Below are 24,813 nucleotides of genomic sequence, written 5' to 3'. Positions count from 1 at the left end.
TAAGCCTGGCTTTCAAACAACAGAAAGACCCAGTTCCAAACACCCAGAGGAGTCACCGAGACTGGATCCGGCAGGTTCTCTTTAGCAAGTGTTTAGTGAGAGTGTGTCATCATTGATGTTGTAGAGATATCAATAGAAATTACTGCAGTAAAGAGCTTTAATAATACAGTAATACAAGTATAATGTAATAAAACTAATAATAATAATAATAATAATAATAATAATAATAAACTGATAATAATAATAAACTGATAATAATAATAATAATAATAATAATAATAATAAAACTGATCATAATAATGATAATAAATGTGAAGTAAATTCTCTATTCCAGCATAAATCCTACTTGGTGAGTCTAAAGTTTGAAATAATTGCTGAGGAGTCTTCCGAATTTTAATGTTGGAAGAAGGGAAAACATTTAGAACCATTAATGGAAATTTGGAAACTTTAATATTTATCTGTTCATGAATTTTCACACTTTTTGTTTTACAAAGTCTGAAAAGACCAGCTGTCTTTTACAAGTCGTTTGAATAATTCATGGCTAAATTACCCAAAACTGCTTGGAATAATCCTTTTAAAATTATCATATCAGAAGTCAGGAATGATTAGAAACACTGTTTCTTTTTCTAATTCTCCTCTAAAGTTTCCATTTCAGAGAAATGAGAGTCTGTCATGACAAGTACAAAATGCTGAAGGCAGCTGGGCACCCACTGGGCCTCCCTCAGCAGATGCAGGCCAACGCTAAATCAACCTCATCTATAGGAACCTCCAGAGAACCCAACCAGAGATGAGTGACAGCACCCAAAGTACCTCCATCCATGTTAAAAATAACTCTCCCAGTTCCCCTGCTCTCCTCATCACTTTCACCGCTGATGTTTCTCAAGAAGTTCGATGACCGACTGGGCTTTCATGTTCATGCGCCACAAACCAAGACAAAGTGCTGTTCAATAAAAAACCCATTCAAGTCCACGACTTTGTTTAGCATGTCCTTTCTCGGATTCCCCGTTAGAAACCCAAAGCACAGCAAAAACAGCACATAAAAAGGCCCGGCTGGAGCTTCGCGAACTCTCCCAGGACGCTACAATCAAGCTGCGAGTAAGAGATTGCCTTTACACTCGACCGCCTGCTCATCGTAAGACCGAGCGGAGCGGTTAGCTTCACTCACTTGCATACTCAGAACACCCTTTGTCTGTTTGCCTTCAATTAAAGCTCATTTAATTATCCGCTTAATCCAGGCACCCGCGGTGGGCCGCCATTAGCAAAGAATGCTGAACGCAACAAAGTAAACACACTACAGCACACACCGGGGCTCACTGCACGAGAGCGGGGTTCACGTCAACACAGCAGAAAAGAGGAAAAGAGAGAGCGCAGTACCTTTGCTCTTGGCTAGAGGTCATGGAGGTGAGAGAGAGGAGGAAGGAGTCCGGGAGAATGAAGGCGTTGGCGAAGGGAGGGAAAGAGAAAGGAACAGCAAGTTAGAGAATCAGCCACAGTATCCTGTACTACACTCTTAAAAAGAAAGGTGCCAAGAATGGTTCTTTGGAGTGCTGAAGACCCTCTGAAATTCAAGTGTGAGGAACCTTTTATATAATAAAAGGTTCTAGACCAGGTTCTAGACCTTTACTGATATTGATACTGATTTTTTAAAGCTACATCATGTATCAGCTTCAGAATCATGCTGATGGCAGAACGGCATCTCCCGCTACGAGAACCTCTCCTCGGAGCTTTGGTGGTGGAGCTACACTACGAGAACCTCTCTCCGGAGCTTTGGTGGTGGAGCTACACTACGAGAACCTCTCTCCGGAGCTTTGGTGGTGGAGCTACACTACGAGAACCTCTCTCCAGAACTGCTGTGTAATGCTGCGAGTCATATTAGTGTAAAATCCTGTAGTATTACTCTACCGCCTCAGTCCACATGCTTCTCTTCCTTCAGCTGCTGCTTTTGGATCTCTTTGGATCTCAGCTTGTCCAGAAATGCATGTGTACAGCTGTCCATGAGGAGGCGCTCATAGTATTTCGCTCTTTTTTTTTTTCAAATTGACAGTGGAATATAAGTGAATTGGTATAAATCGTGGTTGAGGTGGTACAACAGATAACACCTTTAGCGGCCAGTGAGCTATTACACTATAGAGTGAAAGACTGGGGTTCGATTCCCAGTCTGGGTGTGCTACACACCAATGCGGGTCCTTGGGCAAGACTCCTAACACTGCATTGGCCCACCTCTGTAATACCAGTAACCTTGTAAGTCGCTCTGGATAAGAGTGTCTGTTAATGGTTTGAATGTAATTGTAATGTAAATGAATTAATTATACCCCCACCTGTAGGGGGAGCCCAAGAGCAAACAATACCAGTGATTACATAATGCTAAAGTGTTTAAGTCGGTTTAGCCCTTCAGGACCTTTGCTGGAATTGTTAGGATATATCATATCACACTTGAATGATAATAATAATAATAATTTAGTAGTAATTGATCACAGAATGATTGGCAGTGGGATTACCATGGCAACTCAGAAACAGTGCTGGTGTATCTATAATGTTAGCTAGTTATTAACCCGCTGTCTCCAACAGTCTGCCCAGACCTGCTGTTCGTCATCAAGCTTTCTGAACGATGTGGAGAAACAACAGGCAAGATCTATTCTTTCATTTTACGACAAAGAAATTTATTTAATTTTACGACATTTTCACCGGATCTGACTGATATACAATATTTACTTAGCTGCATGTTAAGTATGTAACTGCTGTGATATTTTAAGGTGAAATTGTAGATTTATGCTAGCTGCTAGAGTTAGCTACATGCTAAGTATGTAACTGCTATGCTATTTTAAGGTGGAATTTTAGATTTATGCTAGCTGCTAATGTTAGCTGCATGCTAAGTATGTAACTGCTGTGATATTTTAAGGTGAAATTGTAGATTTATGCTAGCTGCTAGAGTTAGCTACATGCTAAGTATGTAACTGCTATGCTAATTTAAGGTGGAATTTTAGATTTATGCTAGCTGCTAGAGTTAGCTGTGTGCTAAGTATGTAACTGCTGTGATATTTTAAGGTGAAATTGTAGATTTATGCTAGCTGCTAATGTTAGCTGCGTGCTAAGTATGTAACTGCTATGCTATTTTAAGGTGGAATTTTAGATTTATGCTAGCTTCTAGAGTTAGCTACATGCTAAGTATGTAACTGCTATGCTATTTTAAGGTGGAATTTTAGATTTATGCTAGCTGCTAGAGTTAGCTGTGTGCTAAGTATGTAACTGCTGTGATATTTTAAGGTGAAATTGTAGATTTATGCTAGCTGCTAATGTTAGCTGCGTGCTAAGTATGTGACTGCTGTGCTATTTTAAGGTGGAATTTCAGCTACATGCTTCATGCTGCATGTCTCCTCCTCAGTTACATTGTGTTTCCTTTCGATTCTGCCCTGTTTAAGGTGGAATAGAAAATTCCAGTTCAAGAAGCTGCTGCGATCATAAACCGATTCCAGTTTGAATTGAAAAGTAACACAAGACTCATTAATCATCTGAATATTCTCCACAAGGGGGTGCTATTACTAATTCAATAACTTTTGGTGCATTGCATCAATGACACTTTTTTTAGTTCCCTATTAATTAGAGTAGTAACCCCCATAGTACTCTCACACCACATTCTGCAGGCTGTTTGTATGGCTAAATCTTTGAGGCTTCATAAACCAAAGATGGTTTAACTTAACAAAACTGGAAACTAGTCATAGCAATCAGTAGGACCCCTTCAGTAGGACCCCTTCAGTAGGACCCTTTTTTACCTTAAAATATCCTAAATCCAGACAGTTTTTATTCTCTGTCATAGATTTGACTTGGCAATAAGCCATTACATGAACTATCATCAAGATCCTTACATTCGGTCCACAGACTCTCTAGTCTAATAATAACTAACATCTGTACGTGCAAAATTAACAAAAAATAGTATTAATAATTGGGATAAATATTTGATCAAAAATCCATAGAAATGAGAATTCTGAAAAATCTGAGAAATCTAGACTCTCCTTACCATAATCCAAGGGTTCTACGGGTTATGAGGAGCATCTAAAAGCATGAGTGCTACTCAAACACTCCCACACCTCAACACCAACCCACATGAAAAAGCACAGAGCTAACAAAATAACACATCCACACCATCTGTAGTATTAAGTAAAGGCTTCTTCTAGTACTGCTCCTCCAAATCGAGAACCATTGAGGAACCTTTATTTAGAAGAGTGTATGGTATGTACTATTCCAAACACGTTCAGTGCACAGCAAATTGTTAAGCCCTTATGATCTGTGACTAAGGATTACTAATCAGCAACCACATGCAAAGCAGTGCAGACTTGCAGTTGTTCCTAGGTTGGGGGGAAAACAGCCAGGAACCATCGGTGATTCCAGGGAGTTTATGAAGTTTAAGAGGTTGATCATGCAAAACACAAGCCAAGCTGTTCAGAAGAGGACAGAGAGGCGTACCTTGTTCGGCCATCATCATGTGTGCCAAGCCTTTGAGGAGGGAGAGAGAAGGGAAGACAAATGCAGAGATACATGTTGGTTTCAGGACACATTTTTCCACGAGGTACAGCACTTCATTTACAGAAGAAAGGCCTCGGTGTGACGCTAGGCCCAAAGCACTATTATAAAACTCACATATTTTTTCAGTATTAAATTGAAAATAATAAAATAATCACCAGAAGTCAGTGTTAACCTTTCATAAATATAAGATTAACTCCACCTGCGTTCTTCTGTTGGGGAAACGTCCCTTAGTGAAAGTGAATTATTGTGTTTTGACAGCATTATAATTGTAAATGCGCAGTGGAGAAGAACAGACCCGGGGATATCTTTTAAGACTCAGTTCTTATTCTTATGATTCTTCTGGCTTTCTGGCTTTTTTCTTAACGTTAAGTCAAAACTTGAACTCCTCTGTGAACTCACCTGGGATGCTGTTAGCCTCTGGTGCAGCGAAGGCAGGCGGGATACAAAGGGAAGAAAAAAAAAGAAAAAAAAAAAAAAAAAAGAAAAGAGAAAGATTTCTGATATTAGAGTCCACTCGTATCATCGTTGCATGAAATACCATCATGCAAACCCTAACACTCCTGCTAGCATGCACCAGGCACGTTCTGTCCTGTGCATGTCCAAAAACCCTCTACAACCCCCCATAAAAGACCATAGTAAGGGCAATGGGGGTCATATGAGGGCATATGACCCATAAAATTAGCAGAACTTCTATAAGATACCCTGCCACTCCTGCTAGCATGCACCAGGCACGTACTGTCCTGTGCATGTCCAGAAACCCTCTATAGATCCCTTCAAGCACCAAAGTAAGGTCAAATGACCCCAAAAATTTGCAGAATCTCTGAAAGATGTCCATGTCCTGTCCCACGTCCCACACTCTCTAACCCACATCCGCACCTGAGCCATAAATCCAAACAGGCGCTATAGGGCTGAGCCTGCTCCCTGTAGAGTGGGCAGTGGATTTATGAGGCGCTGATGCTTGTGTGAAGCACTGGTCCACACACACTCCCAGCCTGTCAGAGTTCTCTCTCACTGCAGACACATGCACTCTCTCCAGCCTCAATTTTGGTACCCTATACTGAGAAAAGTAAGCAACATTCAACTGACCTAAATACACCAATCAGCCATTACATTAGTACCACCTGCCTATTATTTTGCAGGTCCCGTTGTGCCATTCCATCCATTTTTAGGGTCGCTGTCAATCACAGGGCCTGACCCGCCCACCCAAAACGAATCATTGAAGATCCTTGAACTCCTGTAAGTTGTAAGGTGGGGCCTCCATGGATTACATAAGTGAGTCTGGACCCATGATCCTGCAGCCAGTTCACTCTGGTTGTCCTTTCTTGGACCAGGTTTGGTAGGCACTGACTCCTGCATACCGGGAAAATCCCATTACACTAGCCTGATGTTTTGGAGATGTTCTGACCCAGTCTATCACAGTTTGGTCCTTGTAAAAGTGGCTTCAGATTTTGCCTGCTTTTACCCCTCATCTTTAAAACCTGATTGCAGACCTGCTGCCTAATATATCCTCCCCCTGACGGGAGCCACAGTAGATAAAGATGTACTAATGTACTAATGTTATGGCCATATATATATATATATATGTGTGTGTGTGTGTGTGTGTGTGTGTGTGTGGATGGTTACATCACAAAAAATACTTCAAATATGTAAATTTGAATAGAAATGATGCACACACACTGAATCACGTACGTCCAAAGCATCACTGGTGTACACCAGCTTGCACTCGCCTTGCCTGACTCATATCTTCAGCTATTAAATGTTTAGCCGCTAGCAACCCATGACCTCCTTTCCTCCCTCTACTTCATCCATGTTCTGATGAATGCCAAACATTATCAGAGTATAATAACATCTTATCATTTTATCATTTAATTCCTGCCACTGCCCACAAACGTCACAATGTCCTCCTCGACATCTTCAGGACAAGCCACCAATCTTAGAATCCACCAATCTTAGAGCATTGCTTTGAGGATTGGACTGCATTCAGCATCAAGAGTGTTAGTGAGGTCAGGATGTTGGATGATCACCACCCCACCTCATCCCCAAAAAGTACTGGATGAAGCTCCACCATCCATCATTCCAGAGAACACAGTTCTTCTTTCACTGCTCCACAGCTCAGTGCTGGGGGGATTTATACCCTTTTAACCATGACGCCAATAGGTTCATGCTAATCTGCTCTAATAATAAGAATAATTATTTATTCTTCTTGTTATTTAAAAGCTTTGATAGTTTCCCAGCTATTTTTTTATGTCAATATCCTACCAAACCAAAGAAGCGTTGAGTTTCGCTAGTTTTTGTTCTAAACCCAAAATAAATGGTGATTAAATGGAGTCTGATTAGACAATTAAACCCTTTAACTGTAACTTTAATATTATAATTTGAAAACAAATATCTTGGGAGGCAATCTCAGGGCCCTGAGAGCAGTTGCACTCTGTGATCTTTGCTTCAGCGAGGGGGCAAATAGCAATTAATGCTGCAAATTAAAAAGAACCTGACGAAGGCGATCTCCATTAAATGCTTTTAATTCACTGTAATCGGAGCTGTATTCGAAATCAATTTAGTCCTGCGCACATTACCGCCTGTACGGCCTGCTGTCTGAACATGGCATCACTCATGGCCACTCATTTCCAGGGCATGTCAGAGCACAGAAGGGTCTGTCTGTCCGTTTTGCTTATTAACTGGACCGTGCTTTTGGATATTGAGGCACTGATGAGACGGCCGAAGGGCAGGGAGGTCCGACTATAACAGCATTTCTCTGTATTGTTGACCGTGAGGTCCAGCTCCAGCTAGATTTTGCCCTGGTTTCCTTGCCATGTCTGACTAGATAATGGCTCCTGCTCTGCCGTGTCTGACCTGGCCTTCTCTTCTCAAGCTGTTCTCACATTTCTCTTCTGACCCAGTTTCTCTGAGAGATTACCGTGGAGTAGGATCCCCCCCCCCCCACCAAGATCAATAAACATAGAACGTTCCATCAGCTTCTTCTGTCAAAGCTCAGGATCTGTCAGCAAATTGTTACTGAAACTGAAGTCTCTCCTGAAATAGCTTCAAATTTGATCTCTCTTAGCTGGGGACTAGACATTTATCAGCACTGACTTTTGACAGATGCTTGAAAGCATTAATAATGTAGTACTTCCAGAAATAAGTGATACCCTGTGTTCGGGGAGAGTCGGTGGAACACTGTACTACGATGCTGTCTAGGTTCTGGTGAACTTGCGATGAACATGCGAGTAGATTTGTAAACAGTGGCTGGATTAAATGTAAGCCCCAGTGCACTAATTCAAACACCGTCCACATGGGAGGACAGATTGAGCATTTGCTTGGCAGCCAAATGTTTATTATTCTAAGCCGCCAAAAGATTACACGCGTTCACAAATGATGTAGCGGTGCGGCTATCGCACTTGCCACTGAGCGAGGAACATACGCTACAGCAACAGCAAATAGTTCTGAGGCCATTTTAACCATCTGCCCATCCAGGGAAGTGTCAAGTTCCTGTTGCTGCCTCTGCACTTGGAAGCAAATGTATCCTTTCTAACACACATAGCAGGCTAATTTCTGCACTGCTGACTAAGTGCTGCCATATGGGCCTGAATCAAAGTGTTTTACACACGTTCCAGAGGCTTCCTAGTCTCGCTGGGAGTGAGGTTCAGGTTGGTCACGGGATTTCTGAATTTCTGCAGGACGGAAATGTGCTTTTTTGTACACTTACTGGTTGTATTTTATCAGACACACTTTGTAGTATTGTATAATAGGTTCCCTTTTTCTCCCAATTTGGTTCTGCCAATGAACCCACCCGTTCGTAGCTCCCCCTGGCACTAGCAGTGCTCCCGACAGTAGGAGGGTTAGGACTTAACACATGTCTCCTCTGATACATGTGATGCCAGCCAGCCGATGAGGCACTGCCAGGAGGCGGACATGCTCGGAGGAAAGCACCGAGTCCAACATCGCTTAGGAGTGCTGAGGGCAGAGAGCGTCATCAACCCACCTGGACGGAGCATTGTGCTCTTTCTGACTCCGGCCGCTGATGGCAAAGTGGCATTCGAACTTGTGAGCCCCGGCCATAGTGGCAGCGCATTAGACCTCTGACCCACTCAGAGTCCCATGACTAAGCTCATATTAGGGGTAAAATAGGAAAATCCATGCAGTAGCTCTTCAAATACTCTCCCATTCTGAGTACAATGATTTCTAGTGGACTATCAGAAGCCCTTCCTGACAACTACCTAACCAATCCAAGTACCATTTGTGGACCTTCATTTTAAGAGTGTAACCTATTTCTTGCAGCATCATTGATCTGCTATCCTCTTCCCTGTCCACCAATGGAAAGAACCACCATCATCTCAGGCATACTGATGACACTGACATGGTAGTGGTATAGTGGTGCATGTGTGTGTCAGGTACAGTGGTGTTGCTGGGGTTTTTACCCACTCTGTACCCATTACTGCATACTTTATTAGATGTACTAAACATGCTTAAGGTGCAAATGTGCTAGAACTGGGTCATTAATTGTAAACCTATATGGTAGGTGTATCTGATTCAGTGGCCAATGAGTGTGGATATAAGCCTCTGTACATGATCACGACAGATTTAAAATAAACAATCAAGACGTGAAGGGTAGCCTTCAGCTTTAATTTAGTGGATTTTACCTTTTTTCTCTAGCCATTTTTACATGGTCCCTCTATTTTCATGGGCTCAAAAGTAATTGGACAATCTAATAATTATAGGTATGATGATCATTTTAAATAAGCAAATTCTGGAACCCATCCCCAAATGTTGAGTTCCCTCTCCTGAGAGGTCTTTACCCTGGCCACTTTCAATTGGTCCCCATATGGATGGTCACCAGGGTCAGTGATGGGACCTGGAGGGGTTAAGCATGGGGCCCATCTGGGTTGTACACTGAACATGGGGCCTAGATGGGACTCCTGTGAGATTAAGGTGGGTTGTAACAATGGGACCCATTTGAAAGGCTCAACTGGGTCCCAGTGACAACACATGTCCAAACCCACTCAGAGTCCATGCCCACCTGTAACCCACCTAGCCCATGTTCCACCCATGAGCATATTGGCTGAGTAAGTTTTGGGTCATTATCCATCTGTATTGAGAAGTGCTATCTAATCGGTTTAGCAGCATTTGATTAAACGAGCAAAAAGTAGAGCTCTATACACCTCCAAATTCATCCTGCTACTACTATCAGCCATCACATCATCAATACATACCAGTGATTCAGTTCTATTGGCTACCATACATGCCCATACATGCCATAACACTGCCTCCACCATGTTTGACAGATAATGCCATATACTTCAAATCATGAGCCCTTTATTTCCTTCTCCATACTCTCCTTCAAGTTCATCTGGGCTTCATCTGTCTAAAGAACCCTGTTCCAGAACTTGGCTGGCTTTCTTCAATCTATTTTACTATAGTTCTTGGGTGTTACCAGTGGTTTGCATCTTAGGGAAAATCCTCTGTACTTACACTCACAAAGGCATCTCTTGATTGTATACTTCGAAAGTGACACGCCGTAATCAGTCATCAAATAGAATTTAACACTTGGAATCAACTCCAGACCTTTAATGTCTTTAATTTGTCATTAAATGCACCCAGCAACAACACTGCTTATCAACTGTCTAATTACTTTTGAGCCTGTGAAAATGGAGGGACTGTGTAAAAAAATGCTGTAATTTCTAAATGCAATATTTGTTTAATCCTTTGAATCAAAGCTTAAAGTCTACACTTGAATCACATCCTGACCTTCGTTTCCAAACCATCGTGAAGGCGTACAAAGGCTATATTGCGAACATACTGTCACTGTCCAAATACTTATGAACCTGACTGCATATTTAAGTCTTTTTCATTTGTGTGATCCCTGATTTTGTCATTTCATCTGCACATGTATCTTTAACAGTCCTCTGAAGAGCTTGAGAGATGTGATGTGTTCTCTAGGCCAGAGGGTGAGCGTTTCATGCCCCGAGGCAAAGCATTTAAGTGCACACTCCCCACGGCATCCATATAAATTGTGCTTGGCCCCATAAATGAGGTTATTTATTCTTTTATGATTGTCTGCACTGTTTCTCGGGCTTCAGAGACATCAGAGAGGCTTTTACTGGCTTTGGCCCCTATCAGTGGACTGCAGGACCCCGCCAGCCAAACAAGATGGAGAGCAACAACAACAATAAATCAAGCCTAAAACTCTACTCAGCTACTGCCTATAAATCTGAGCCTAGTGCCCCTCCGAACCGGCTGGGTTTGCCAGAGCTGACCAGCAGCAGGCACTAGATATAATCTCTGCAGAAACGCTGGGCCACATAGATAGAGACAAAGCGAGACAACACACACACATACACACACACACACACATTCTAGTCTTATTCACATCCATGTACACATATACACACACACACACACACACACACATACACACATCCAAACAGAATTATGCATACAGTAAAATCACAGCAGACAGAAAGCTTCCACATCGCGGACAAAATTGCGAGCAATAATCTGTATTCAGCCATTTTGTGTTTGAGGCAGTGCTGGAGAGGTTGTGTCGCGTCTGCAGCGAAGAGAACCAGCAATATGGCACAGCACACTCCCCATTTATCACCCACCCAACTGAAGCGCTTCACTCTTTTAGGAAAAAGCCTCAGGTCTCGTCGAGATGGCAGCCCTGTCTTTAGTCTTTCCCTACAGCAGGTTCAGTATTCTGTCCGGCTCCCAAACAGGAATGATTTTACATACAAATTAAAGGCTTTGTGCAGTGGTAAGAGGTGAACCTGTAGGTGAACCTACAGCAGTGATGCAGCAACAAGACGAGGAAAAGAAGATACAGAAAAATTAGGAACACTTCAGGTACCTGGAATTGCAGGGATCATGAGCCAGGAACTAAAGGATGAGCTTAACACAAGTCATTATTTGCTTCTAAGCTAATAAAACATGGTTATTTACTGTATCACACACACATACACTATGCACATAAAACAACAGATTCATCACATTAACAAAAATTCACCCAGTGGAATACCCCCACTGTGAAAGGTCAATAAAAACCATCAATCTCAAAGCATGCTCCACTGGTCAGGATCTCTGTCTTAAATGAGTACGCCGCATGTAAATGATCTTCTCCACGAGTTCAATACCTTCAACAGATTCGCCCTATTCGTCTATTATTGAGACACAAGTGCAGAGCATAAAGCTGTGAAATGGCCTCCCCGGAATCCCCAGAGGACTTAAAATGGCTACTTCAGGGGGGAAAAAAAGACACCAACTGATAAGAAAAAGAAACCTTAACACCTCCAGCCTGCGAAAATTTACACGAAGAAGCGACTAGACGATAGACAGCCCTGTTCCTCCAGAACAAGGGAAAATGCAGGCTTTCCAAGAACATAATAAAGCATAATGCATTTCATCAAAATCAATTTTTAGCCGGCCAACGTAAGCTGCAGCAGAGAAAGGAAAGAGATGCGCTGTAGTGATTGAATCAAAGCTGGAATTCTTTGCACAAAGGGGTGAGAGTCAGACACCTGCCATCTTATGATTGTACGGGGAAAAAGAGGGGATTCAGGAGGGGATGGCTTTCTGCGAGTCTAGCACCTCTGCTTCGATTAGCACTGCAACGGAAGCATCTAGCAATCAATCAAAGGTGCTGGAACAAAACATTTTAGTACTATTTTGGAATATTAAGTTAATATTCCTACAAAATTGAACACAAATGGTGCAAGAAGGCCAAGAAGTGGTGGAAGGAGATGCGTTTGAACCACATGGAGGGGTTAGACACAGGAGAGGAGGTGCTGTAGCACCTGTATCTGTAGCATTTCCACAAGCAAGACACTTAAATGGCTTTACCTTCACTGCAGAATCGGCCGATGTACTCCGTCTTGGAACAGTCGCACAGTGGTTCTCCATCCACGAGGGAGCATACCCCTCCATTTTCGCATGGGTTCTCCGTACAGATGCCCTCCATGTCCATCCGCACCTTCTGGCTGCTGAGTAGAGTGGGCACCTTGTTGCCGTACTTCAGGTCCCTGATAACTCCCTTAAAAGGCGGCAGGTCCTTGGCTGTGGGTAAGGTCAGGACTGAGGAGCGAATGTCCTGGGGAACTCCTCCCAGGAAGAGGTCACTGACGATCTTCATGTACTGCCTCTGCGGCCGCACCTCGTCGGCCTTGGTCGCGCCGTCCACGCCCAGCACAGTCCTCAGGTTGTACCTGCCCAGGCTGACAAAGTGCCAGCTGCTGTCGTTCACCCGCTTGTCCGAAACCACGGTGGTCTCGGCGCAGTCGATGCCGAACTGCAGCTGTAGCTTGCCCTCCACCACCATGAGCTGCAGGAAGTCGCAGTAGCCACCGTCGTCGAAGTACAAGACCAAGGCGGTGGACGCGTCCGTTTTGAACTGGAAGCTGAGGTCACTTCTGGTGCTGGCGTCCCAGCGGAGATAGCGGGCCCACTGGCCTCGTGTTCCTGTAAACTCCAGGCCCAAGCAGGGCCCAAGCACAGTGCTGAGCAGCAGCTGCAACTGGATAGGGTATCTGAGCAGAGTCATTGTGAAAGTGCTGGAGATAGGGGAGGGTTATAATCCTGAACAATAGGAAACCATTGAAAATAGCTTTGGTTCAAAGGTCCGTAGATCCAAAGTACATCCCACTGTGAGAGCGAAAAAAGTTCAACAACTCAACAAGAAATATCCTTAAAGAGGACACAGAGGGCAGTAGAGAGGGAGAACAGTCTTAGGTAACAGTCGTAAGGCCAATCACATTGCACAACAATCTGATCTCGTTGATTTGTTTGTTGGTTCTTTTGGGTTCTTGTTTGTTTCTTTGATTGTTTTCTATCTGCTTGTTCTGGCACAATGAATTGAGAGCTGGAGAAGATGCGGCGGGGTGTTTGCTGAGCAGCTGCTATCCTCACAAACTCGCTTCAGACTGAACACACACTCTCAAACATCCAGCCAGATCCAACCAGGCTCAGTCTTCTGACTTTTGAGGAAACCACCTTCATGTTGCCTTGCGCGTATTGTAGTTGAGATGGTCTTATAGCTGGGATTGTAGCTGTTGAAACAAAAGACAAGTTACATTAAAAGAAATAGCAAAAAAAAAATAAAGATACATAGACTATCCACACATATCCAGTACTGTGCAGAAGGTTAAGTCATCTAATCACATTATTAAACCTATGTCTTTTAGCAGCAGATGCAGGTGAACATAAATCCAGTAAAAAGGAGCAAGAGCTTCTCATTCTGAAGAAAGTAGTGAGATCTTGTGAGATCTTTAGTCTGAAGAACAGAGCTCGGTTCCTCCAGGGTTCTCCTGGATGCCCCCCAGTCCAGCCAGCACAGCGTGGAGGATGTGTTCAACTCCATCATGATCATCATCATCATCAGCAGCAGCAGCAGCAGCAGCAGCAGCAGCAGCAGCTCACCTGATGTACCATCATTAAGCCCTGATTTACCACCAAACCAGGTGTTGATATGAGGAGAACTCTAAATAATACTAGACTCCATGAGAGAGGAGAACTCTTGAGATGTTCTAATGATGAACACAGTGATGGAGAACCACCACCACTTTCTGTAGGAATATTATTATTAGTGTTTATTCTAATATCAGTGTTTTACTGAGCAGCTGTTTAGCTCAAATATAGTATATTATATATACACATCATACATATAATAGCTAAAATATTATAAACAACGAAAGTACCATCATTTATTAAGCATAATTTTAAATGTTAGAATTTAGTGACTGATAAAAATACACTTAAAAAATACACCTTACTCTTTATTCAGCTAACAGCTTCTCACATAATTAAAAGTTTCCTTTGTTCAGCAATTTTAGCCACAGTCTGTCCTGTGTTATCGGTCATCTGGTGTGTAAATTATACTAATTATTCTCCTGTCAACTCCAGCAATCACTCCATTGCCTCAAACCTGCATTAGCTGGTAATGGGAAAATGAAGGCCTGCCTGTATGTATGGGAACAGTCACATTCTCACACATAGTGTCAAATTTCCTGACAGTGTCATATTCATCCTCTGTGAGGTGTGGTGTGTCCTTGAAAATACTACTTGGTCATGCCTGTGCTGGGTAAAATGTCTATTTATAGGCAGAAATACCTGCATACAGCTGTTTATAAGGTACCATATAAGGTCTAACAGTTTAATGGCTCTACAGTGTTTTAGTAAAACTCTCCTTCACACAACCTGCTTTACTGTGCACCCTCAACGAGTTAAAGACTGGGTGTTGCCCCCCTCGTCATCTCTTATCCTGTGGAGGTGGAAAAGGATTAACGAAAAGAATTCAAATTTGGCCTTAAACCAACGCTTGTTAGGGACTTGCGGGGAGACTAAATGCAGCGCTGGTTCCTCTTAACATGAGGACCGGCTCCACAAAGACAAATAGGCTCTGATTACATGGCAACATGCGAGGTGTAACCTAATAGGCATCTAATATTGCCTGTGTTCCCTGCCAGAAGCCCAGGCTGCGAGTACAGCAGGACAATAGTGTTAGTAGCCCACACAATTCCACCCAGCCAGAGCACAATGCAGGCAGCCTGAGCCAGCTGCCTGGTCCGCTCCTACTGCAGGAGCGAGAAGATTGGGTGCTGGTAACAGATACTCCGTGTTGGCTCATGCCCACACCTCGAAATATATATATGTGTGTGTGTGTGGCTGTGCATTTAAATGAAGATGATGAAGAAGAACATGAACATGTGGATGTTGTCGGAGCTTTTAATAGAAATGCTTTTATAGGGATGTGGCGATATGGGAATTCTGGGATAATTAAAATAGCTGATGGTTTTTACATTTATAAATACACACAGATGCATAAAATAAATAAATAAATAAAAAGCAGATATTCTGACTGAATCTACCTCGATTAGACTACAGATAAATATAAAAAATATGTATTTCTGTAAGTTATAAATTCAGTAAAATTAATAAATGCAGATATTTTAGTGCAGTAGTCTACTAAGCCATCTAAGTGTAAATTTCAGTCAAATCTACACATATTTTAAACACATGAAATTTACAGGAGCAGATAAAAGCCTTCCTGTTTTTCAATGGAAGTTAATGTCACATATTTTATACCCAGTCATTGTGGACCATGATAAAATTTGGACACAATGTAAAGGACGGGGGAAAATAGAAATACATATTTTTTGTGAGACAGTGTCAGAATGCTGATTATTATCTATTGATTAGCCCATTTGTATGTATAATTGATTGATTGATTGTGGACTGTGGTACAGATGGATTATCATTATCAAATGATGCATCTGAGCTTTTACAATTCTCTCTTTATTTATATATGGCTGCTGAACCCTGTAGCTGACTTCTGTACACGGTGTAAATAATTCTGGATGAATGGACCAATAGAAATGCTCTAAATTACAGGAAATAAGCTGTAATTTCTAAAAAAAAAATTTATTTCCATTTTTGCCCTCCAGTGAAAAACATGTATCTCCAAAATGCGACTTTACAGAAGAAGGTAAAAATGTTTTTAACTCAAAATGGAAGTTTATTAAGTAATTTAGAGCATTTCTATTGGTCCATTCATCCAGAATGATCCATACAGTGTACAGAGCAGCTACAGGGTTCAGACCATGGACACCAGTATGACTCCAGTGTTATCATGCAACCCTCCAGTTCTTGAAATCTCAAAAGATGAACTCTCAGAATGAGGTGAAGGTTAGGCCGCATTCGGCTACACTGAAACTGAGGAGAACCACCCACTCCCCAAAACACACACACACACACCAGCCTATGTGTGTGTTTGCTCTCCTCTTTTTTCTTCTCCCTGCACTGTGGGTGGGTGGGGGGGTTTGAGGTGAAAAGGCTAAACTGCACACATCATTGTCCTCATTGATATGTGAACGTCGCGCCCCGCTGACAGCGGCACACGCTCCTACAAAAAAAGGCTGTGCATTTGGATCCACTTCTAAAGCCAATGAGTAGGAGGGGAGGGGGGGGGGGGTCAGTGAAGAGGAACCCGAGCTACATTAATGACAGCAGCAGGCCTGCCCATTCATCAGACGCACAAAGCCCAGTTTTACTGCAGGTGCCTCGGCCAAACGCTGCCGCCGCACCGCAGGTGCCGCAACAAAATGTCGTCCACAGAGCTCCAGGATGTCATGGATGCTGTGTGCCTGGTGTGTGTGTACTAAACACTATCGCAAGGTGTGGACCCTGTACTAGTCTTAAAGGGACACTGCAGACAGGCTAGAAGCCCCCTCGCCTGATGAAGGGGTTCTTCTTTAGTTGACGGTGGTTCTGGCAGAGGTTCTGTGTAATAATTTGCCTTCTGTTTGATATTTTATTGATTTCATTTGATTTTTTGTTTCTGGTTAAATGGTTCTCTTGCAGGTGGTTCTAGATAGCAGCATGTTTTAATATCAAACTTTTTAAATAATAGTTCTTTAATGGTTCTTAAATTAAAGCAAGGGATTCTTCTTCAGTTAGAAGTGGTTCTATATAATATGTGAATGCTCAAATGGTTCTTCATATACAATCAAAACTGTGCATAGATGGTTCTATGTAGCGCCCTAGACATGACACTCTTGTTACTAGTCAATGATACACTCCTAAAATAGGGTTCTTTAAGGGTTCTTTATTGTAAGAAATGGTTCTATATACAGTACAACCTCTTGTGCATGGTTCTACATAATACCCTGAAAGTGCCGTTATTGTTACGGGTCATCCTGAACCCTTTTAATCTCATACACTCTTTACAAAGGGTTCCTTAAGGGTTCTTTAGCTAAGGCAGTGTTTCAGCTATACAAGGAAAACCTCCAGCAGATCTGCTCTGTATAGGCCCATAACTTGCAACGTTTTTTAGTAGTCAAAGAACCTTCAAGGGTTCTTTAGTGAAGGCAATAGATCTACACACAACCATGATACTTTAAATAATTATTTTGAAGCTTAAAGGGCCTCTAATGGATGGTTCTATATATCCAGACAGACTAGAACCCCTCTGTCTAATGAAGCACCTTGAAGATGGGAGGGACTTTTGAAGGGGGGGTCCTCCCATCTTGGCACTGAAGGGATTTGATAGATTTTGTTTCTGGTTAATTTGTTGTCTTGCAGGAGGTTCTAGATAGCAACATTTTTTTATATCAAACACCCTTTAAATAATCTTTCTTTAAGGGTTCCTAAGCTAAGGCAATGGTTCTATTTAAAGAAAGGGGTTCTTCTTCAGGTAAGACAAAGGTTCTATATAGTATGCATTCTGTGTGAAGACTAGAACCCCTCTGTCTAATGAAGCACCTTGAAGATGGGAGGGACTTTTGAAGGGGGGGTCCTCCCATCTTGGCACTGAAGGGATTTGATAGATTTTTTTTCTGGTTAAATTGTTCTCTTGCAGGTGGTTCTAGATAGCAACATTTTTTAATATCAAACATCCTTTAAATAATCTTTCATTAAGGGTTATTAAGTTAAGGCAATGGTTCTATTTAATGGTTCTTCTTTAGGTAAGACAGCGGTTCTATATAATATGTATTCTGCATGAAGACTAGAACCTTGAAGACTTAAAGATGGGAGGGACTTTTGAAGGGCACTGAATGGATTTATTATTATTTATTACTAGCCGTAACCCTGGCTACTGCGTTTACCAGCCAGAGAGAAACTAGAAAACATAAAAGGCAGGACAAGTGCAGCACAGGTCCTCCAGCATCTTCTGTACGGCCAAAATTCACCACACAGCAGCGAGCAGCTGTCACTCTGTCTTTGCTCCTTGAAGATACATCATCAGGACAGTCTTAGTCTGTCCAGACTCTCACTAGATCTGGTAGTATAGAACATTTTAATGCTTTAACTGCACCAACAAGAAATGAGAAGCAGTGACCTTGTATGCTGTTCTGGTACTACCACCCTGTTTCAATGAAACGATAACGATAAGCCCATGGAGGACCGCCACTTTACCTCCCTCAGCTCTTGGCATTGCACTGTAGGACAATGAGGCTGCATCCAAAAATACACAACACCTCCAAATAGGAGGTCAAAATAGCACATTAGCATTCAGTAGTGTAGTGTGTAATGTATGACAGTATGTTGATTTTGGACACATCCAATGACAGTGATAATCCATCAGTATCCAAGCTAATATAGGCTGGTTCTGATAAGAAGCTTGTGTGGGTTAGAATATTCCTCAAATTTGGCACTTGCAAATATAAATAAATACTATTCTAAAGCAAGGTATGATTAGAGTGATTAGAGTGCAATATAGGCCAGCCTCGACTTGAAGGAGGGTGTGACGGGATGTCCTCTTGATAAAAAAAAAAAACCTTCCCTTCTCCACCCCTTTTTGAGTTATGTTGTTTGGTCCATACACGTTTAAAATGGGTCCTCTTTAGAGGCTTCTTTAATGGGTCTTCTTTCAGTGGCTTCATACACCACATTCAATTTGAGTGCTTGGATGGCTCTCAAATACCAGAAGAAAAAAAAGGGTTCTACATTAAACCATAACAACTCAAATAAACATCTGAAGGCTTCAGTGGTTTTCTGATGACATGGTTCTTCATCTACAAGGAACCCTCTTGCCAATAGTTTTATACAGCACCATGAGGTGCCAGTGTGTTTATAAATCAGAGAGAACCCCTTTTCCAATCATATGACCCTCAAAAAAAGGTTCTTTAAGAGTGTTTTAGCTACAGTAATCTGGTGAAATGGTTCTTCATATGCAAGGAAACCTCTTGTAGATGGTTCTACATAACACTATCGACGTACCACTAATGCTAGAGTCAATGAACCCTTCTTTAACATCCTACACTCCTTAAAAACAGTTCTTTAAGGGTGTTTAGTTAAGACAGTCTGGTAAAATGGTTCTCCATATACAAGAAAAACCTCTTGTAGATGGTTCTGCATAGCACCATTAAGTCTTTAGTCTTTTTTTTTTGTCTTTAGTCTTTTTTTAAAGCCTAATCCTTGAAACAGTTCTTTAAGGGTGTTTTAGTTAAGCTAGTCTGGTAAAATGGTTCTCCATATACAAGAAAAACCTCTTGTAGATGGTTCTACATAACAAATTAAAGGTTCCACTGATGTTACTAAAGTCAAATGACCATTTTCAATGTCATACACTTCTTAAATACACATCCCTTAAGTGTTTAGGGTTGAAGTGTTTAGTCTGTAGAATTGTGCCTCTTATACAAGAACCCCTTCTGTAAATTGTTCTATATAGCAATAAAAGGTACCAGTATTTTAATGGGTCAAACAACCCTGTTTAACACCCCACACACCTTAAAAACAGTTCTTTAAGGGTGTTTGATTTATAATAGCCTGGTAAAATGGTTCTCCATACACCAGAGAAACATCTTGTAGATGGTTCTGCATAGCACCATTAAGTCTTTAGTCGTTTTTTTTTTTTTTTTTGGTCTTCAGTCTTTTTTTAAAGCCTAATCCTTAAAACAGTTCTTTAAGGTTGTTTTAGTTAAGACAGTCTGGTAAAATGGTTCTCCATATACAAGAAAAACCTTCTGTAGATGGTTCTACATAACAAATTAAAGGTTCCACTGATGTTACTAACATTTCATAAGTCAAAGAACCTGTTTTTAATATCACACATCACACTTCAAGGGTCCTTCAGTAATAAAATGGTTCTGTACACAACCATAACAATTCATAACAATTCATAACAATTGATTTGAACGCTTAACTAGTCTCCTGGTTAAATGTTTCTTCAGGTACAAAGCAGCCTCCTAGTAATGGTTCTGGGTTGCATCAGAAATGGATGAATAGCCCATGTACAGTGCTGTCAGTAGAACCCGTTTTCTAGAGCGTATCTGTTCTCTATATATTAATTTCATCAATAATATAAATGGAGTTGCTTTTAGCATTGGTGTAAAAAGGGGGGGTAATCTAGTTGACCTGAGGACATTTGGTTTAGCTTATTTTATATGATATGTATTAATATTGATATTTCTCATGATAGCACTGTATTAAATTCTCCTTATTTTTTGTTTATTTTAAAATTGCATTTTTAGACATAAAAATTAAATAAAAAACAGAACTCTTTGTTGTTGTGGCCTTGTCCACCACACATATTACACATATTACACGATACAAAAAAAATGGGCACCCTTGATATATAAAAAAAAAACGGTCAGCCCAACTACATCACACGAGCTATCCAAAAAGGCGCCCCCAGACCCCTTCAGACCAGAAATTCGCCCCCTTCGAGCACGGGCTACCCCTGCGCAGGGGCTGTGGATACGCACGGCGAGCAGTGCGCCATTTTCAGAGCTGCACTGCGTTCGCTCCCGAGTACAAGATGCCGCCGAGCCTACGCACAAAAACGGGGAGGTGTGGGCACTGGGCGCGGGTTTCAGGGCCAGAAACGATGACATCAGCGTCCCATCCCCTACACACCCCTCTGGGCTGGCAGCCGGCGGTGCGAGGGAGGCGTGGGGGGAAGGTGGGGATCCGGCCTGCACCCGTGCAGGATGCCTGCCTGCCCAGCCAGGACGCACGACCATTAAAGCCCACTGCGGCGGAGAGGGAGGACGGTGGAGAGTCGCTGGACCCCCCTCTGCACCAGCTACCTACTGCATTACATCACCCTCCGAATGCACAGACACCACACAAATACACACACACAGAGAAACACACAGAAACACACAGAAACACACACCTCGCTGCTTCCTCCTCATCTGAAAGTACACGAGACCATCATCATCATCAGCTCAAATTCATTAATTGGGGATTAGCGCTGCCAGTGTTGCGCTACACTGATGGGGTAAAAGGGAGATTACTTGGTGTGTGTGTGTGTGTGTGTGTGTGTTGGTTGGTGGAGGTGGTGGTGGTGGTGGTGGTTGGGGTATGGGTGTGGGGGGAGGGGGGTTATCTACCCAAAATGATCACGTCACACTGCGGCTGTATCAGCAGCCACAACATCAAACAGCACAGACTCAATTATTAGCATTATTATTAGTGTTATTATTAGTAGTATTTGCAATATTCGTGCAGTGGTGGATTGGTGGGAAGCTTTTCCACGGACACATTTCCAAATAAAGAGGTTTAATTTAAAATTAAATGATTTAAATACACACATCTGTCTATATCTATCTATCTATCTATCTATCTATCTATATATTTATATTTATAATTTACTATTTATAAGCTTTGCTGTTTAATACATAAATCCACCGCATTTTAATGAAATTAGATGTATCGTTTAAAACGTGTGATAATTAAAAAAAAAAAAAAAACGCAAACGTGAACACACACTCCCTGCATTTGCCCTGAAAGCAATGCCAAATGTGTGTTTTCAGGGTGTGTGAGGACACCTAACAATCGTACCGAATGTAACGCAGCTTAAAACGCTTAAAACGCCACAAAAATTCAACCAACTCCTTTTTATCTTGTTTATTTTATTGTCTATTAATTTTTGATAATAACACGCGCGCAATATACGACGGGATTTTGGTATAGACACATATAGTATAGTAGGACTAATTTAAAATAGGGGCATTATATATATATATATATATATATATATATATATATATATATATATATATATATATATATATCGGCTGCAACTATACAGAATATGTATTTGATTATTATATATTAAGCTCCTCAGGCAGTAACAGGCCTCATATTGCATCCCAGGCTTCTACAAAATCGCTGCACACACTCTCTATATCCCTCTCTCTCTTTCTCACTCTCTCTCTCTATCATACACACTCTCACACACAGACACTCTCTCTCAGGTTTGGGTAAAACAGAGGGTGGGTTTTCGTAGAGGTCACTCCTAACATCAAAAGGCATAAACGGGCAGCGTATATTATTGCCTATTAGTGAACAAACACAGGACGCACAAATTACAGACTTCAATGGAAATGAAATAAAATAAAGGTCGTCATAAACGGACGCACGAGTCCTTTGTCATATTTATTTCTGTCTTTTTTGTTTTGTGTTCTGTTATTTCGTTTTGCTCTGAAATGCAGCATCACACCACAATTGCATTCACTGGCTTCAATCATTTCTGTTCTTAATTCAGTTAAAACGTTTTTTAAATTTTAATAAACACAAAAAACTACGCACATCATCCGGGATTTTTAATGTGTATTATTATTTTTTGTGAATCTGTGCTATCAAGGCCCTGCTGCCTTCTTCAGCTCTATACTTGTCTATTTCCAAAGCACAGAAATGCAGCAGAATCGAGTTTCAATAAAAATGCGTTTTTAAATGTGTTGAAAAAACGTGTCTACGTTTATATTCCATACTTCATTAATATTAGATATTATTAATGTTTTAAAACGTTATGAATCGAGTAGGTTGTGTTTTAACAGTGCAATTCTGTAATTTACTTTTTTCGATCACGATAAACACAATTCATATTATTATTTAAAAAACACAAATATAGAAACGTTAATATACCATTAATTACCGAATCGAAAAAAATGAATACCGATATAAAACGAGTCAGTTCAGAACATTTGAACGAAATAAAGCCTCAGTAAATGGAGACAAACATGAAGTGAATTGCAGTGCATTTACTGGAGCTTATATATATAAATAAATAGTAACAAATAAACCGTTTAAAATGTGAACGGAAATAATGTCAATTTTAAAACGTGCATATTTTAATGAAACGAAATTGTAGGATACAGTTGAGCACGTTTTAGCTTTTAGGGTGCAGATAGGTTTCGTGCTAGGGTGTATTCAGCATTTAGTCTGAAGGTGTTTTGCATTTGTCTGGTGTGGTTTGTTGGTTTGTAAATGTGTGGCTCCAAATGGGAATCCAGAGCAACCCGAGCTCCTTTATTTATTATTCATTATTCTACTTTACAGATTAAGACAAACGTTGCTCAGCCCCTCGAGACCAAACGTTAACCTGTTTTTTTTTTATTGTTTTTTTTTTTTTTTTTTTCCTCTCAAGTTTCTTAAGCCTGGTGCTCTGCAGCTATGTTCTTCTCTGCTGGACATTAATTTTTAATATTTTATTAACGACAGATATTACAAATCCCCACAATACGTATTATAATATGAAAACACTGTGGCATGCCGGACAGCAGTGAATAGATTTGAGATATGTCTGTATTGAAGGTGTAATTTAGAAGATATCCCAGACGTTTGGGGGGGGGGGGTTGCTGGGGATGTAGGGGGTGTTTGAGGTCGCGCTTTACGCGAATCTCCTCTCCAGATGTTCAGAGCAAATCGTCCGAGGAAACGTGCACCTACTGCTGTCTGTCAGAAACACTGAACCTACAGTGCTGGCTGGCAGCTGAAACCTTCCACCAAGAGAGGGCAACTGGAGAAATTTGAGCTCTCGGCTGGTTTCTCCATCGCTACCCATCGCCTCCAAAGCGTCACCAGAACAGCTACGAGCAGACACTTCCAGAAGTTACACCGCGAACCCGAGCGCAGCGCCACGGGTCTCCTGTAACTGCAGAAAGGCAGGAAGCAAGAAGAGACTAACCTCAGCTTTCCCAGCGCACCGTCCCCCAGAAAAAAGCCCAGTAATAATCCGCATAAGAGGTCCCGAAAGGGTTGGGTTTGGTGGTGGTTCGGTGGGGTTTGCTTCAGGTTGGTTTCCACCCGTGTAGAAGGCTTTCCGTCCCGCGCATCACACACACACAGAGAGAGAGAGAGAGCAGCGCTCGCTCGCTGGGCAAGCACGAGATTTTTCACGCACACACATACACTCACGTACACACACACACACACACACACACACACTCACTCACACACATTCTCGCTCCGCCCTCAGCTCAGTACGATACTAGCCATTTAAAGGTGTATTCAGAGGAAAGCTCTGGAGAAAAAAAATTTAAAAAAAGGCTGGAGAAAAGACAAGGGCACTATGCAAATGAGGGTCTGTTTGTTTGTTTGTTTGTTTGTTTGTTTGTTTGCATTGCGTGATTGCTTATAGGTGCAATTACCAGGTGCTCAAATCCACGTGTGTCCACGCTGTCCATGGTGCTGAACTGACTTCTCCAAGCGAGTAGAGAGGTTGGTCTTCAAACGAACCTTTTGTAGATAAGAAATATCATCTATATCGAGTTGGACGGTGAGCCAATGTCAAACCATACGACGTTCAAGTGTCCTAAGTTCATTAAAATAACAACTCAGGTAGAAAACAAATACTTGAGTAGAAGTACTTGAGTGCTGTGGAGCTTCTGAGTATGTCCGGCATCCAGCAACAAGTTCCTCTGTTCAGTTTGAAAAGGAGGAAGACTCTGTTCTTCTCCTTTTGGGTCATTCTGGTCTAAAATGAAATGATAAGCCTCAGGAGGAAGATGTCTCAGCCAATCACAGAGCAGTACAGAAGCTATCGCCAACATTGCAGAATGGGTAATGGAGTACAGTCTG

At 41.7% G+C, this 24,813-nt stretch overlaps 1 protein-coding gene across 14 annotated transcripts in view; it reads right to left on the bottom strand.

Moving 5' to 3' along the window:
* The window catches only part of nrxn3a (neurexin 3a), a 472,173-nt gene extending 448,038 nt beyond the window's left edge, over nucleotides 1–24,135 (bottom strand). For 11 of the 14 annotated variants that reach the window (XM_072689054.1, XM_072689057.1, XM_072689048.1 and 8 more), the window contains exons 1-5: nucleotides 23,921–24,134; nucleotides 12,355–13,556; nucleotides 4,921–4,938; nucleotides 4,462–4,491; nucleotides 1,375–1,386 (exon numbers count right to left, since the gene is read on the bottom strand). In XM_072689054.1, coding sequence (XP_072545155.1) covers nucleotides 1,375–1,386; nucleotides 4,462–4,491; nucleotides 4,921–4,938; nucleotides 12,355–13,051 — 757 coding nt within the window. In that variant the 5' untranslated portion in view covers nucleotides 13,052–13,556; nucleotides 23,921–24,134. Of the gene's footprint in view, nucleotides 1–1,374; nucleotides 1,387–4,461; nucleotides 4,492–4,920; nucleotides 4,939–12,354; nucleotides 13,557–23,920 lie in introns of all 14 variants that reach the window. The other 3 variants (XR_011980513.1, XR_011980514.1, XR_011980515.1) reach the window with 1 other exon arrangement.
* Between the last annotated feature and the right edge of the window lie 678 nt (nucleotides 24,136–24,813).

The sequence above is a fragment of the Salminus brasiliensis genome, chromosome 10, assembly GCF_030463535.1.
Source record: "Salminus brasiliensis chromosome 10, fSalBra1.hap2, whole genome shotgun sequence".
NCBI classification, from domain to species: Eukaryota; Metazoa; Chordata; class Actinopteri; order Characiformes; family Bryconidae; genus Salminus; species Salminus brasiliensis.
The sequence above is the reverse complement of the archived record's forward strand: the minus strand, read 5'-3'. Positions and strand labels throughout refer to the sequence as shown.